This window comes from Capricornis sumatraensis, chromosome 5, assembly GCF_032405125.1.
Source record: "Capricornis sumatraensis isolate serow.1 chromosome 5, serow.2, whole genome shotgun sequence".
In the NCBI taxonomy this organism is placed as follows: domain Eukaryota; kingdom Metazoa; phylum Chordata; class Mammalia; order Artiodactyla; family Bovidae; genus Capricornis; species Capricornis sumatraensis.
In genome coordinates, this window is record NC_091073.1 from 86,182,069 (window position 1) to 86,198,723 (window position 16,655).

The 16,655-nt window shown below is 43.4% G+C and overlaps 1 protein-coding gene across 1 annotated transcript in view; it reads right to left on the reverse strand.

Moving 5' to 3' along the window:
• Positions 1–417: 417 nt before the first annotated feature.
• POU6F2 (POU class 6 homeobox 2) overlaps positions 418–16,655 on the reverse strand; it is a 496,246-nt gene continuing 480,008 nt past the window's right edge. The window contains exons 8-10 of the mRNA XM_068973219.1: positions 14,163–14,331; positions 4,438–4,606; positions 418–922 (exon numbers count right to left, since the gene is read on the reverse strand). Of these exons, the coding sequence (XP_068829320.1) occupies positions 418–922; positions 4,438–4,606; positions 14,163–14,331 (843 nt within the window). The remainder of the gene's footprint in view (positions 923–4,437; positions 4,607–14,162; positions 14,332–16,655) is intronic.

Sequence of the window (16,655 nt, forward strand, 5' to 3'; positions counted from 1 at the left end):
GTTGTTTTTCTTTTTCCTTAAAATGTGTTCACATTTTCATAATGTACAGAAAAAGAGTTTGTGGTTATTTGGTTTGCTTTAAATCCATTAGAAAACTGGCTTTGGGGAGACAGGTGGGGGAGGGACCTATCCTCCCCCCGACACCGGCAATGTGGTGTACTCCTTGTTTAAAAATTTTCAAAAAATTCTTTTTTTCTTTTTTGGAAAATCCCATGAAGGTGTATAAACCATCCTGTTCACTTGGTAATTTTCTTAGTCTTTTACTTACAAGGGTGATGACTGGGGCTCTCTTAAAATTTATTTTTAATGTAATTTTTTTTCTTTTTGTGGGGAGGGGTTGGTAATGGGATAAAGTCCCAAGGGTGGAGTTTAGTTTCCGTGGATTTTTTTTTTTTCTGATTTTGAGTGGGTGTCTCTTTAGGAATTTTCTTCCAGCGAGTCTGTTAAGGGCTCCAAAGGGACCGCTGTGGCCGGCTCGTGCTGTTTTAAGCGTTTAATCGTGTTCTTCAGGGCTTGCCTCTTATTGCAGAACCAAACTCTAACTACTTCCCGGTCATAGTTCAGCTTCTCGGCAATTTCGGTCATTTCCTGCCCAGAGGGGTGTGTGTTCTTCTCAAAGTGGGCATTGAGGATCTCAAGGGCCTGGGGCGTGAAGGAGGTGCGCCTCTTGCGCTTTTTGGACGGTTCACTCCCGATAAACTCGGTCAGGTTCTGCATACCTGCTCGATGGCGGGCCTCAGCCTCAGCCATCCACCGCTCAAGCACCGGCTTGATCTTCTGGGCACTTTTAGGAGTGATGTCCAGCTTTTCAAACCTGGCAGGATACAAAAGGCCAGGGTTCAGTTTGGCTGTCAGACTGCTAGCTATAGTGTTCTCTTGGGCTTCCTGTGGTAGGAAAAAGTGGCTTCTCAGGATGGTGTGTCTGGGGGGAAAATTGAGAAAGAACAGTCTTACACTGAGTCCTCTGCCAGGGTGGGCCTTCTGCCTGCCTGCCTGCCTGACTGACTGGCAGAGCGAATTCACTCCAGATAAGCAGCCAGCTGCAAGGTAGCCCACCCCGCTCAAGCCAGCGCCCACCGCCTGCATGCTTCATGCCCCCCACATGCAGCCCGCACACCCACATGAGGACCAGGTGAGCACGGGTGGACACAGCACAACACAGAAGCCACCATGACAGAAACAGAAAAACCACTCGTAGATCTTTTTCCTGAAAATGCTTGAGATCTGAGCTTTGCTTTGAATCCACCCAGCACCAATTCCCCCAAACTTCAGAATCCTTAAGGCAAAAATTAATGCCAGGAAGTGACATCAAAGACAAGAGCTGTCATGTTCTTTTGTTTAAAATGATTCTTTGTATGTTTTCCATTTGGTTTCCTTCAATCCCCCCCATTGACTTGGTGATAAAAAACGTTCTATCCATTCTAATCATCAGTGATGGCAACTGGGACACGTTTCTTTTATGATTCTCTTTTCATCTCTGTTTTGTGTCTCATTTTAATCTCTTTCTCTTCCCCTAAGCCCCCTCCCATCTATGTCTCTCTCTGGTAACAAACAATTTTCACCATATGTAAGTTAACAACATGCTCCCTTTTCAGGTAAAACATAACCCCTTGTTACTCTACTGTTGGACTCAAACAGCTGGACACATTGTAATTACTATGAACACCCCCCACTCCCTGGAAGTGCTAGGGCCACCTCAGGCCTTTCAACACCGTCCAGTGTAATGGTGTACTTTTGCACCAGGGTATCAAGCTGTGTTTAATGCGCTATATCTGCAAACTGTACTTGAATGATATCATTTTCTGTAAATGAGGTCTTCTATATATCAATTGCCATCAGAAATTCTTTGCAACACTGACTTAAAAAAATATGAAGCATCTTGGACAAAATTATATACAGTGTTTAAACAGGTCATTCTGGTATCAAATTCATACACACTCTCAATGAAATACAGTACCCATTCCTTTTATTTGTTTGTTTGTTTATTCTAATACTAAATGCACAACCCTCCAGGATGACAACTTTGAATCCATAGCATTCTCCTCTAGCTTTTCAAGTTCAATGCTATTGAAAAACAACCTTCTGACTGCAGAGTGCATCTTATTACAATTGACTGTTTTCATAGAGTGAAAATGAACCTGCTCTTGTCACAGCATGTTTTAGGAGGATGCTTGCAAAAGGACACAAAAGGATAGGCTTCCTTTATGTGCCTTAATCTTATTTTTTGGCATCCCATTTTAGATATCTTATGTTGTGATAAGCAGCACCAATAGTATCAAATTTTAATGTGATTCCCATAGCATTCCCTTTCACATATAGATCAAGAAGTTGTTTATTTAAAAAAACTCCCAAATTTTGGCTAGTCAAAGAGGAAAGAAGTACATTTTGCTTCCACTGTAAAATGAACTAATTATTTATTATCATTTAATGAGCTGCTCCCTGTGGCAGGCTCTGCTAAAGCGCTCATTGTTGCGTTCATTTGCCACATACTACACTTTACCATCATTTGCTGCAAAACTCCCAAAGGTAAAGTCTTGATAGTATGACAACAGGCTTTATAGTGCTGTGGTATGGGGGATAAAGGTTGTGATAAGGATGTCTGGCTTACTGATGGTGTGTTTTCCTCTGTGTCTCTGATGTGGGGGCATTTGTCAAAGCCTTACTTAAAAAAAAAATAGGGAGTCCCTGCAGCTAATAAGGGGAGAGTGACACTAGAGCATGTGCAGATGCAGAGTCCTCCCCACACTTTAAATTAACTGGAGTTGTTCCATTGTCAGATCTTGGTCTCTTGTAAGACTTCTATTTTTTTTCCCCCTTGGTAGTTAGCTCTAAAAACTACCCTGTTGAAACACTAGGAGCTAGAAAAGGGCCCCAAAGTCGCCATCTGCCATTTTCTATTAAACAGTGAATACCCGCCAAGTCACCTTTTCATTTCAGCCATAATTTTTTTTGGCTTCCAAAAGAGATTTTAGAAATCAACATATTTGTTTGGGAATGCCCAAGAAATACTATGTGTGTCAGTGAAAACCTTACACAGAACTTCAACCAGGAGAAGAAAATTGCATTTTAGGACTAAAAATAAGCCAAAGAGGACTTTAGCAACAATAGTACTTGGGCAACAACTTCAAAACCTGTGGCAGCCTTTATCACCAGCCTGTCGAGATGAAACAAAATTAATGTTTCCCAACAGGGAGCAACAGTATTCATATCATTTGATGCTGCTTGTTAGTGTTGATGCTTCAGTACATGTTGTTTGGAATAACATATACAAGCCTGGAAACAAATTTCCCAGCAGTAGTAGCCTTGTATAGACTGAATAAAGGTTATTTTCTACAGGGAGGTATCTTATAAGAAAAAACAGTAGGGGAGACCATAGAAGTGAGAGGATCCTATGGTGCTTTTTGTATTTAACAACAATCAATGGGTTTTATGGAAAATCATTGAGCAAAATGTGAGCTGCAAGCTACTACCCCATACTGATGTTATTTATAACCTTAGTCTTAAACTGCAGGAAAAGTACACTTCCGTCCTTTGGGGAATACATTAAAAGTATAAAGAGCAGATAAAAAGACAGCATTTCATGGATCACCAAGAACAAAATCCACTTAAATGAGTTTAGAGTTGGTTTCTTGGCTTTTCCTGATGGAGGAGGACTCATAAGACATTGCCCAAGAGGAAAAAGCTCTTACTGAAGTGCCTTTGTTACCTCATGCATAAACATGGGATTAGTGCAACACACACATGCATGCGCGGGGTCCGCTTCTGGCGGCTTGACCCAGATCAACTCGAACACAACCAAGGCTGGCTTCTGTCATTTATGTATTTAATTTGGGGAGGGAGTGGGCTAGGTTAGGCCAAATTCGCACTATGCTTTTCTGAGCTATGTAAAGCAGCTGCTTCTTTTTAAAAACATGCTTTTAAAGTTGTGTCTGGTGAGACGAGTTAGAAAAATCCTTCGTGGTCACAAGATGGTTCTTTTTTTTTTTTCTTTTTTCAAGGTGTGTTTTCTTGGAAAATCTAGAGAGCCATTCCGAAGCAGAAATGGTGAGAGTATTAACACCATCTGGGACTGGCAGCTTTACAGCATCAGTCCACACACAGGAAACAGTGAATCTCAGCTATGTAGGGCTGTGGGTCCTGAAGGAAGCCTCTGGCCCCAGGGAGGGGCGGGGGTGGGGGTGATGGGAGATGTATTTCCAATGAAACCACCTTGGAAGTTCTTTGTGAGTTGATGGGCATTATCAAGCCAGCTCCCCAAATCTGCTTTAGCAACTTCATTTCCATCAACATCACCAATCCCAACACATAGCTACCCGAAACTTTGTTCCCACACTCTACCCTTCCAGCTTTGCCCACCCGAAGAAGAAAAGCTGAGCCGAGAGGACAAACGAGGCCCGGGCCGGCTGGGAGAGGTGACAGCATGCGAGCACGGGTTACCTGCAGATGGCCGACTGGCTGTACGCGGGGCCCTCTGTGGCACTGAGGGCCTGGCCCACCTGAGTCTGGGTCAGGCCAAGGGACAGGCGCCGGATTTTAAAAGCTTTGGCAAATTCTCGGATCTCCTCCAGATTAACCCCATCCACCTCACCCGCAGCCGTTTGAGGATCTGTGGAGATGTTTTTAAAAACAGGATCAATACATCAACGCACATCTGAGTACTATGTGTTCATGATGGCTGATGAGAGAGTTGGCTCATTTTATAATAGCAGAGAGGTGGGGAAGCCACATGGCAGAATGTTTTTTGTCTCCCTGGAGTGGAGCGCAAGCCCCTATCCTCAACTCATTTCCACCTGCACCAATCATCCTTTGAGATAGCTCTGTCCCAGATGAAAACCACAGTGAACCCATCCAGCCACTTCTACAATACAAGAGTGAGTTCCTTAGAGCTTAGCAAATACTACCAGTGCCGGGGGGGTGGGGGGGGTGGGGGCGGCAGGGGACAGCAGGGGGACGACACACCAGTTATGGGGGGAGTGCAATTCCATTTTGCCCATAAATATGTTCAGATATCATGCAAAAATAGAAAGATGAAAAGATTTCTATTTGATATGTCTTAACTGGACTGTTCAGTGCTAAAAATTGCCCTTGGAAAAAAATAGTATTTTGTATTTTCCTTTATCTGATCACTGATCAGGCTAACAGATGCCTAATTTCTTGTGTTCACATTAGCCCCTAAGAAGAGCATACTTATGAAATTGTGGGAATAACACTGTCCCTCACCCCTCCCCCACCGCCCCATAGCAATTTATTGACACAGATGTCTTTGTCCCCTGAAAGGGCACATAATAAAAAATGCCCACCGTGGGAAGGCTCCTTTGGTGCCAGATAACGCAGTCAATTTAGGACTTATCAAGGGAAATGACACAACAGCTGGAGAATGAAACTCTCCCCCTGACCCCCACCCCCCCACCCCCAGCTACTGATCCCTGGATAAATGAAAGCTTATACCAAGCTGGAGACAGCATGAATTGGGGATGGTGGAAGATTTCAAAGTGTAGCACCATCCTTCCTGGAGAGAAGCCATTCTCCCTGTAAGCTGACTCTATTGTTCTTTACCTCTCCCCTGGACTTAGGTGAAAAGTTTTTCTTTTCCTTTTTCTGCACAATCACCCACCAGTTTCAGTCCATTCCAGGAATTGTCTAAGGAACTGGGGTGGACTCTATCAGTCTTCTGGGTTTAGGGTTATAGAAACTACTATTATCATGAAAAGAAACAAACATTTGTACCCCCAGGGTCAATTTTTCGAGAACCCTGAAATAAAGATGTTAACATCTGTGGGAGACTTGGAGCTTCCTTGTATAGATTCTCACATTACAGGGCAAATGGAATCTGTCAGTAAAATCAGTTGTGAATGTGTACACTGTACCCTATCTTCTCATTAAAAACAAAGTCCTGTATAATTTTCACATGTCACTAAGCATAATTTCATGGAAGAAAGATGTGTGAAAAGAGGTATAATCACTGCCTTTAGTCTCTAAATATTTCTACTTCTTTCTTTATGTTTTGTTTGTTTGTTTTGATTTTGGATGTGCAGCTTGCAAGATCTTAGTTCCCTGACCAGGGATTGAACCCTGGCCCACAGCAGTGAAAGTGTAGATAGAGTCCTAACCATTAAACTGCCAGGGAATTCCCTCTAAATATTTTTTAAGTGACTCCTGGGAATCCTAATAAGTGGAGAGAAGGAGCAAGAGAAAGAGAAGAGGCAGGTCCAGCCTCTATGGAGTTTGCTGTCTACAGGGTGTTGGGGCTCAACATTATGAATGAGAAAGAGAGGAAAACACCAGGTTGCCTACAGTTAAGAACTAGCAGTGTGGCAACCACATCGAAATTTTAAGAGAAGGGAGAGGTGACAAAAGACAGGATTCATCTGGGTCTTACCCAGGGGGCAGCTTTCAGAGAATATTCTGGTCCATAGGAGCAGGGTACAGACAGGCATGGGTGTGGGGAGGAGCCAAGCACTGTGGGGGTCTGCAGGGAGCTTGGTAGCAGGAGGGAGAGCTTGTGTTGTGAGTGGTGAATATTTCAGCTTAGAATAAAGAAATCTATGTCCATGGACAGGGCAGAAGATGACTATAAAACTGATTGGCTGTTGAGATTAATTATAATCCCGCTTTTTCTCTCCCAACTGACCCAGAAGCCTGGCGTCACTTGGTCAATGAAGACTTGATTAGGCTGTGCCTGGTGAGGGCTTCCCTCTGGATCTTAATTCCCACGTGCAGTGCACCTGGAGCAGCTGGGAGGATTTGCTAAGGATTCTGGGAAGTTTCGTCCATGCACATAGCAGTTTAGAACCTCTGCTGTTTTTTCCTTTAAAAATTTCTAGAGCAGGAGTTGCAAATGAACATCTTGCAAAGAAAACTTAGCTTTTTGAGTGTGTACAATTTGGGGGGATTACTTGACAACATTAAACACTGGGAGATTTCAAGTGAAAAATTTAATTTGTCATTTTTTTCTTTGAGATGTTAGAAGATTTGGTCCACGAGGCCCACACTTACACTTGGGCACAGTCAGCTGGCCCTGCTTCAGTTTGCCCATTCAGCTACTCTGCATCCTTACCTCCAGCCCTCCTCGGACCTTCTGCCTTGCTGAGCCTGTCTTGTGACCCTGCCTTTAGAGCATGCCTTCCCAAGGGGGTGGAAGTTGGTTCTGAGGTGGCAGTGGGGAAGGTGGAAAAGTCTTAGGTAGCACAACTGTTGCACTCCCGCAAAGGGCTGAGGTACATGAACAGAGCCAATGTGTGGCATACCTGTGGTGTTAACATTTCACTGAAGAAGGGGGCCAGCTAGGACAGAAAAGTCTAAAAGAGCTCCTTGTGGAGGGAGGAGGCAATAGTAAACTAATAGCCGAGAAGCTCTGGTGTAGAACAGAGACAGACACTTGGTGCAGAGCAGCACGGGGGCACAGGGAGAGGGGGCTCAGCCTCCCTCCAGGAGGAAAGGAAGAGGAACTGGTGGCTTTGCAAGTATGAGCACTGGAGGTTCAAAACTGAGGATAAAGAAATGGAAGCTGGACGCTTTCCTGTAACAACATGGCTTTAGGAGAGTGGTTTCCTTCCTTTCTTTCTTTCTTAATTTATTTGGCTGGTCTGAGTCTTAGTTGTGGCATATGGGATCTAGGTCTCTGACCAGGGATCAAACCCGGGGCCTCCTGCATTGGGAGTGCAGAGTCTTAGCCACTGAATTACCAGGGAAGACCCGAGGACAGTGGTTTTTTTAATTCAGTAGGTCTAGAAGTCACCTGTTAAGACCTGGGACATGCATTTTTAACAGGTACCACAGGCAACTCTGATGCAGAGGACCTACTGACCCCAGGGTCAGAAGTTTTCTCTGCAGTTGTGGCCAGTCCGAGTTTGGATGTGGCATCCGCTGCATGGCTCCACTCAACGCTTAACCATCATTATTCATCAGGTTCCACTCCCCAGAGATCTCTACCACCTTGTAAGACGATGGGCCAGAAAGACTACTCAGTAGGCACCCCATCCTTGCCTCCATTCCCGGCTCCACCATTCATAGCAAGTGACAAACGTCTGGGAGTCAGTGGGCTGGGTGGCCAGTGGAGTCTGGAGTTGAGAGGAGAGTTTTTCTCTGAGCAGAGCTAGGTAGGGAAGTAAATTTGTTGCCTTACATTAGCCCCATCTCTAGACCAACAGGAAGCAAGAGAGTTAATCTGGAGGGATTTCTGGGGTCGACTCTAGTCCCAGGGTCCACCTGAGTTGGCAGTGCGGTACCAGGCAGGTTTATGATTTCAGATGTGATTTTGTGCAAGATGCTTCCAGCTTATGTCTTCCTTGCCTTTATTGTTTATCTCCTTACTAGTTCCCTGAGACCAGCCATGAAATCCCTGTGTGTGATTGTGCAGGTTGCTCTTGACCAGATCGCTGAGAATAATCAGGGTTGAAAAGACAGCTATGACCTCTTACTTGCTTGCACTGACCAGTTGTGTGCATTATCTAAAAAGCTCAGAGGTGAGTGCCCCGCCCCCTGAGTCCACAGACTTCTGTGAGACCCCAAACAAACATTCATCACATCTTCTTCCTCGTCTCACCCATTTCCCACTCTTGTCTTTTTCCTGATTCTACTTAGAGAGCTGGTAAGATAAGAATTATGGTGAAATTGAAACAGGGTGATGGTCTATTGGACAAAGGCCTGGGGAGGGAAAATCAGTATTTCATTGTTTGTGCAGTTTGTTGATTGCTGGAGATGGGCTGCTTGGCTTTCTTTATATTATTGTTCTCATCCATAAAATTCAGATGGCAGATGTATTATGATGGTTTCATTCCATGGATCCCCAGACTTGTGCAAGACAGTGTTTGCATGGATGAATATAAGTTTTACTCTGATTGCAACATGTGGGACTTGTTTTCCCGCATTGGGAGAATGCATTAGATGGTGTCCATAACATGTTTTGAATTAATAAAAAAAAAATGCAATTTTTTTTTTTTTTTTTGGTTCCAAAGTTTCTGTTTTAAGTGCTTGAGGTTTTCTCTCCATCGTTGGACTGTTGGCCAGTTCCCCTTCATTAATGGTTATATGCTTTTCTGTTTGAAGAGAGGAAATGAAAGATGAATGGAGATTGGTAAATGGAAGCTTCCCTAAAAGGTCATTGTAGCTCTCAATCTGGCCCAGAGGTTGGCATTCCACCCTGGGATCAGGCAGTCTGGCTTCCCTTTCTCCAACGTGTCATTCCTTCTCCTGGCTCTGTGGAGGTTGGGTTAATTCTAAGGATGAATCTCAGGCCTCCTTGACGGGGACTTCAGGGGGAACTCTCAGGTCCCCCCAGAAGTGAATCCAGAACCTTGAATCCAGCTCTAGGGAAACCCAATTTGGTACTTCTCTGCATTGGGAGTGAGTGAAGTCGCTCAGTAGTGTCTGACTCTTTGCGACCCCATGGACTGTAGCCTACCAGGCTTCTCCACCTGTGGGATTCTCCAGGCAAGAGTACTGGAGTGGGTTGCCGTTTGCTTCTCAGGGAGATCTTCCCAACCCAGGGATCGAACCCGGGTCTCCCGCATTGCAGGCAGACGCTTTACCATCTGAGTGCAAATGCATCTCTTATAGAAGTTTGTTCCAGATTAATTCGGTCCAATACATTGGATTGGCCAGGAAGTTCAGGTTTTTTGTAACATCTTAATGGAAAAACCTGAACGAACTTTTTGGCCTACTCAGTGTTAAATAGAGTCAGAAAGCAAAGACTTCCAGGCTTCACCCTGAATCTGAGCCTTGCTAAAGGAGCCAGAAGATCAGCCTATGTAGGGATTGGCTCACCTGACATTGAATGTTGGCAGCAACCCTTAAGTATAATGATGACTTTTCCCAAATCTGGAATGTATGGGCTTAACAATAAAAGATTTTCATGGGAGCTAAATGCAAAGTGTGTGAAAAAGAACCTGTTCTATAGAATCAGATTCCTTGGTCACTGAGCCCATACTGAACTGAGTGCTCAGGATGGGCCAGGACTGTTATTTTGTTTAATTTTCAAAATTTAGCTCCTTCTAACTGTTCCCCTGGACATCAGTATAAGGGGTTGCTAAAAGGGTCCAACAGTTTCATTCCACCTACACACCCCTTCTACACTCTCTGCTTGTGGGATTGTTACAGAAGAAACGCATATCTAATATAAAGAAGGTGCCAAGTCTGAATCCACTGCCTTCTAAATATCCATCTGCTTTTTAGTGCTACTCTCACAGCAAAAATGGGCATATTTACCAAATATTTCTGAGACATAAGAAACCATTTGGGAATGTGCAATGTAATTTGGGAGAACAGCCTGCTTACAATGTGGTGACTTTATTGAGCTGTAGAAATTGGCGTGAAATTGATCAAATGAATCACGGGTCCCACTGTGCCGTATCTATCACCAGGCATCTTTTTTTTTTTTAAGTTTGTTAGTTGTTTGGGATCCTTAAGCATGCAAACTTCAGAGAGTCCACAAAGGAACCAGGGTTGTTTTATGGCGTCCAGTACTACCATATTGTTACTTCTGTGTAGCAGGAAAAGTTCATTTTCAAAGCAGATACAATTCAGTCTTCAGGTGTGAATGGTATGAATGACAGTCTTTTTTTGTGCTGTTGTTTTAAAAAAATTTCTTAGCACCAGGCATCTTTAGGTTCACTTTATAGTTTGGGTTTTTTTTTTTAAATTTTATTTTATATTAGCTCTCAGTCCTTTTGCTGTCTGAGAATTGAGTTGACAGGCCAAACCAAACCCAGAAAAGCCTGTTTTTTTTTTTTTTCCCTGAAAAGCCAAACCAAACCCAGAAAAGAACACAAAAGTCCCATGTCTACTTGTTTTTGAAAAGTACTATGTAAATCTTAAGTTGGTTTGGGACTTTGCCATTTGTTTGGCTCTTCTAGACTTTCCAATAACTCTGCTTATGGAACCTGTAGTTACCCCTGGTGACTGTGGAGACTGAGCAAGGTTTGACACAGGGCAGGCTGTGCAGTGCTGTGAACAAGAATGCAGATGTTTTAAGGAGTGTGCATCCCTAGGTTGGGAAGATCCTCTGGAGGAGGGCATGGCAACCCACTCCAGTATTCTTGCCTGGAGAATCCCACAGACAGAGGAGCATGGCGGGCTGCAGTCCGTAGATTTAGAGAGTTGGACATGACTGAAGCAACTGAACATGCGCATTTCTGTTCAACCTTATTCTGCAGATAATAGATGGAGGGTACGTGTTAAGGTGCTTCAGTTATGTCTAACTCTTTGCGACCCTATGGACTGTAGCCTGCCACCCTCCTCTGTCCATAGGATTCTCCAGGCAAGAATACTGGAGTGGGTTGCCATGCTCTCCTCTGGGGCATCTTTCCAGCCCAGGGATCAAACCCAAGTCTCCTGTGTCTCCTGCATTGGCAGGTGGGTTCTTTACTACTAGGGCAACTTGGGAAGCCCAGCATGCATGCATGCTTGGTATTAACTCTGTATTTTTTCATCTGGAGTAGGGCAGGTTATGGATGCCCCACCCACTCCCATTCATTTGAAGCAATGGCAGGTTCCCCAGCATCAGGCCACTTTGACCATGACTTAGGAAAGTTCACTCCCCAAGGTTTTGACCATAGGTTCAAATCCAGTTTGACCTGGTTCAAACTATGGCCTTGGCTTAGTGGAGGGATTTGATCCATTAACCATTCAACTTATTGAAGGATTTTTACTTCAGATGTCCTTCTGTTCTGTCTCAGTCTCCAAAACTGAGATCACGATCCACTGTACTGCCATAGGCCTTATTCATATGTTGACCATAGCATTTGTTTCCCTTTGTTGGAGCTGTATTTCTTTGTTATCAGTTCATGACCTTCCCCCAGAGCAGGGACCACATCTTGCTTATTTTTTCTTTCTTTGTTTCTATTCCTGTGCTCACATATATGTGGTGCTCAAAAAGTAAGTTGTGGTTGTTTATTTTCCACATTTAAAAATTTTAAGTTGACATCCTCTGACTAAAACACGTTTTCCCTCCTATAATTTAACCTGTATATAACAATTACATCTGAAATATAAGGTTGGGTCTCCCTACATTAGCCTATCTGCAAAGTTGGCAAAGTTTAATCTTAGATCAAAGTAATTTTAAATGCATATTGCATGCTTGAATATACATTTCAAAATACAAAAGTTGTCTAGGGTTTCTCTTCATATTGGCTCAGAGAAAAATCTTGTGCTTTAATTATAAGATATGGGTTCAGGCATTTAACAATTACTTGAATATTTAGGTGATTTGATGTATTTTATCATTCAAATTGCACTGGATAAAATTTATGTGAAAACGTCCTGTCTGTTTAGGGCAGCAGTGGTGTGCAGAATGTGTATGACCCATTGAATCTGACTACCTGGGTTATCACCTTGGCTTTGTCACAGAGGAGATTCATCATAGGGTGTCAAGGTCTCTCAACTAAGACTGAATCTGGCCTCTCTGACATAAGATGGGTTGTATTTTGCAGGATCTATTTGATGCCAGCATCAATATCCAAAAACGATAATTTATATTACTTTTTGTGAGTATTCAAATAGGTAAAATATTGAAAGTGCTTTGAAAACTCTACTTTACAAGTGAAGTCTTTTTTGTTGTTGTTTTTGCCGCACCACACAGCAAGTAGGGTCTTAGCTCCCTGACCAGGGGCTAAACCTGTACCCCTTGCAGTGGAAGCATGGAATCTTAACCACCAGACTGCCAGGGAAGTCCACAAATGAAATCTTAAATGGAAGTTTGCTGGGGAATAATCAGTATCAGAAGCTGTTCCATGTATTATTTATTCTATATTGGGTTTATGCTCAAAATGCTCAAAATCTGTAGCAGTCACAAGCCCAGCAATGGGTTTGTATAAAGTCCAAACCCTGGTAGGTATAGTCCTGGACCTTCTTGTATCTCCCAGAGAAGGTACCTCATTCAGGTTCTGCATATGAGTCTGGAGTTTCTTGCCTCAAGTGCCTGTGGTAAAGGAGTCTCTTTTCCCCAGTTTTTAATATTTGCTCTCAAGGACATGGACTATGGTTCACTCATTATACTCATAGAATGTCCCACTGGCCTCTGTGTAAATGAAATTTCATTTGGTCCATTAAGTAGCTCTGTAACTAATTTCTGAAAAAGGCTAATCCTTCTCTGCCCAGCTAGAGACAAATGGCAAGACAGAACCGAGTGCCATCCATCCATATATGCATGCGTATGTATATATGTACCTGTGTATTTTTGGAGGGCTTGCTTGTGTGTGTGAGGGAGACATGGCAACCCTCCATTTTGCCTTGCATCTCTAGACTTGGCCCGTGATATGGAGAATCCCTACTATTCCTGTTGTAACAGGTCACTCGTGACACTTGACCAAACACAGATACTCACATATATCCTTGTTTTGTGCCACAGATGCCTCTGCAGTGCTGTAGCCCTTTAAACCTGTAGCTGTTGGGCTTTTGGTGCCTGGAGAATTATAATTCATGCACTATTCTGTGATTTTATATACAGGTAAAAATTGTACTAAAGGTGGACAACTAACATTAAATTAGATCATTGTCACATTCATCTATTTGCATCTGATACATACGTTGTCTTCTCCTAGGGCCACTTACCATTTCTAAAATATGTCTACATGGCCTGCTCAGGGAAGCAGACCTGCAGGCTCATGTTATTTTATGAATGGTTGTTCAGAGGTTTCTCATCAGATTCCAGCCCATGCAGCTTCCCCCTTGCACCACTGGGGGCAGCTCGTGGTGCACACACCACCTGCCCATAGGCACACTCTCTTTTATTTCTTCTGACACCTACAAATAGAATGGCAGGGACTTCAAACACACAGAAAAGCAGCTTGACCTGCCGGCTGAGTGCCTGTTGTTGGATATTTCAGTCCTGAGCTATGTGGCTCATGCCCTGAAAGCTGATCAGTTTCTTCCTTCTGAAGCGGCCAGACTGACTCAGCGCCATCAGAAGGCATCTTGGGGTGGAAACGGCCTCTCCATGCATTCATTAATGGGGTGTGGAGGTGTCTGCTTCCCCAGTGAACCACTGGCCCTGGGCATGGACTTTATCCCAATATTGACCTACCAGTGCCAGGAAACTTCTCTTCTGTTTGAAAGATCAGAGGGAGAAAGAGGGAGGAAGGGATAGGAGGGATGAGAGAGAGAGGCATTGCAATTAGGCAACAAGAAGGCCACCATGATTTAACCGAGCCAGAAAGGATACTTACTGCTGACTAACTGGCCCACGCTCAAAGCTGAAGAAGAGGAGGATGAGGAGGAAGAGGAGGAAGCCTGCCGGACGGGGCTTTGAGACATGGATGCTTGGCTGTGAGCCAGGTGCAGAAGACTGCTTTGGGAGGCTGCTTGACCCACTGACGTCTGGGAGGGTTGGTGGAGCTACGCAGAGGGATGTAAAAAAATACACAAAGGCATGAAAAAATTAGGAGGAAAATGCCAGGGAATAGAAGTGTTATCAGGGCTGAATCATTTTATTTCTAAGAATATATACGTCTCTGGAATAATGCACACCCTGCACAACAGGCAGGGTTTTGTTTTCTTTCTTTTTTTGTATATATTATGTGGCTGCTTCCTTGACAGGCATTTTATTAGTATTTCTAAATATATTAATTCCCTACTTGGCTTGCTGAAGCATCTAGTTTTCTACATTTCTTGACTGTCACATGTTATTGGACTCTTTCTGCCTGTTCATGCAATTCCAGGGTGCTTGACAGGCTTCTTGAGTACATATAGGTAAAATATAACACCTGCCATCAACTTAGACCGCAAGACTCAAGATCAAGTTTGGGTTGTGCCCAATCATTTTGTCTCATGTAACTGGTGCTTTTAGGAAAGTTCCAGTTTAGGCTGAGTGTATATGGGAACTTCCTGCTCTCTCAAACCAGAGTCTGGGTGTATTACTGTGGAGCTGGGAAAAATAATTCTAAGATCCTATCGAAATTAAGAGAGAAATAGGGGCAGTCAGGACAAATGTATTGATTGATATTTGTCCCTCTTGGTTGTCACTTTCTTACACTGTGCCAGAACTTTGTTTGGCATTGTCATGCTCTCACATTTAAAACTCTCACATCAGCCTGTGGAGTGGGTATTATTCTGACTCCTCTTTTACCACCAGGGAAGCTGAGGCATAGAGAGTTTAAAGGGTTTGGTGTCTTCCTTCAGCAGGTGTGGAGGAGCTGGTCTCCAAACCTATGAAGTCTGATCCCTGGGCTTGAGCTCTTAGTCACAGCGCCGCAAGTCAGAATTCACTTCAAGTCTCGTGTGCGGTAAGGAGGGTGGTCATTGTATTCATGACTTCTATCCAGGTTGTCAAAGAGCTCTGGTTCTGGGAGGTGAGAACCTCGACTGAAGGGAGGAAGGAGAGAGAAAAGGAGGACAGTCACAGCTTCTGGGTCCACCTGGATACCTGGGAGGGGTCTCTCTCCATCCACGTGTTGACCCTCTGGGAAGCTGATGAAGGGCAGCCCTAGGCCTGGCACGAGGGCACCAGTAGCCTCAGCAGTGGCCACCTTTGTTGATTAGACAGAGTACTTCCCCGAGTGCTTTCATGTCCATCATCACAGCTCCCAGAGGTGTAGGAAGGTTTTCAAAAAAGGTTTTTAATAAAAGGAAGTCAGTCTGGGAGTGGAATCAGGCCAGGCCCTGAACTTTGGTGAAAAGAGAGCCAACTACAAAACAGGCACTGATCTTTGACCACCTCCTCAGGATCTAAGAGTCAGCCTGGAGATATCAACTTCACATTTGTCTATGCTTTCCCAGTGTGTGTGTGTCCAGTTTTTTTAATTCAACTTTATCAAGATATAATTTACACATAATAAAATATATACATTTTATGCATATAGTTTGATGAATTTTGTCAAATGTATACATCTGTGAAACCACCATATTATCAAGATATAGAACCTTCTTATCATTCTATAAAGTTCCCTAATTGCCTTTGTAATCAATTTTTCCAACTCCTGGCCCCAGACAGGGACTGTGCTGCTTTCTGCCACATGTACTCATTTGGCATAATTCTAAAACTGGAATTGTATGGTATGTACTTTTTTGCATTTGACTTCTTTTGCTCAGATACTGTTTTTGAGATTTACCCAGTTTTGTTGGATATACCAGTAAATCATTTTTTAATTGCTGAGAAATATGTATAGTATTGTTATATATCTGTATGCATATCTATGTCGAAGATTGTCTATGCATTCATCTGTTGATGGATATTTGGGTTATTTCCGGCTTGGGGCTATGATGAAGAAAGCTGTTATAAACATTTATGGACAAATTTTTGTGTATCCCTGTGTTTTCATTTCTTTTATGTAAATACCTATGAGTGAAACTATGGAAATGACTGAGTCATACCTTAAGTGCACATTTACCTTTTAAAGAAACTACCAAACTGATTTCCAAAGAGGCTGGAGCCATTGATATGTTCACCAGCTATGTATAAGAATTCCAGTTGCTGTGCAGCATCACCAACACCTGTGGTCGATAGTATTTTTAATTCCCTAAAGTGGTTTTAAGCATCAATTAACATTCTACTTTCAAACAATAGTTAATCATGTGCTACTTTGGAAATGTATTTAGGGACCTATTTCCCTTCCCCTCCCACCCTGTGGCAATGCTTTTGCTCTCCAGATTCACAGGCTAGCTCTATGCCACAGATATAGCTGGCACAATTATGGGAAGTAAGTGACTCTCCCAAGACCATG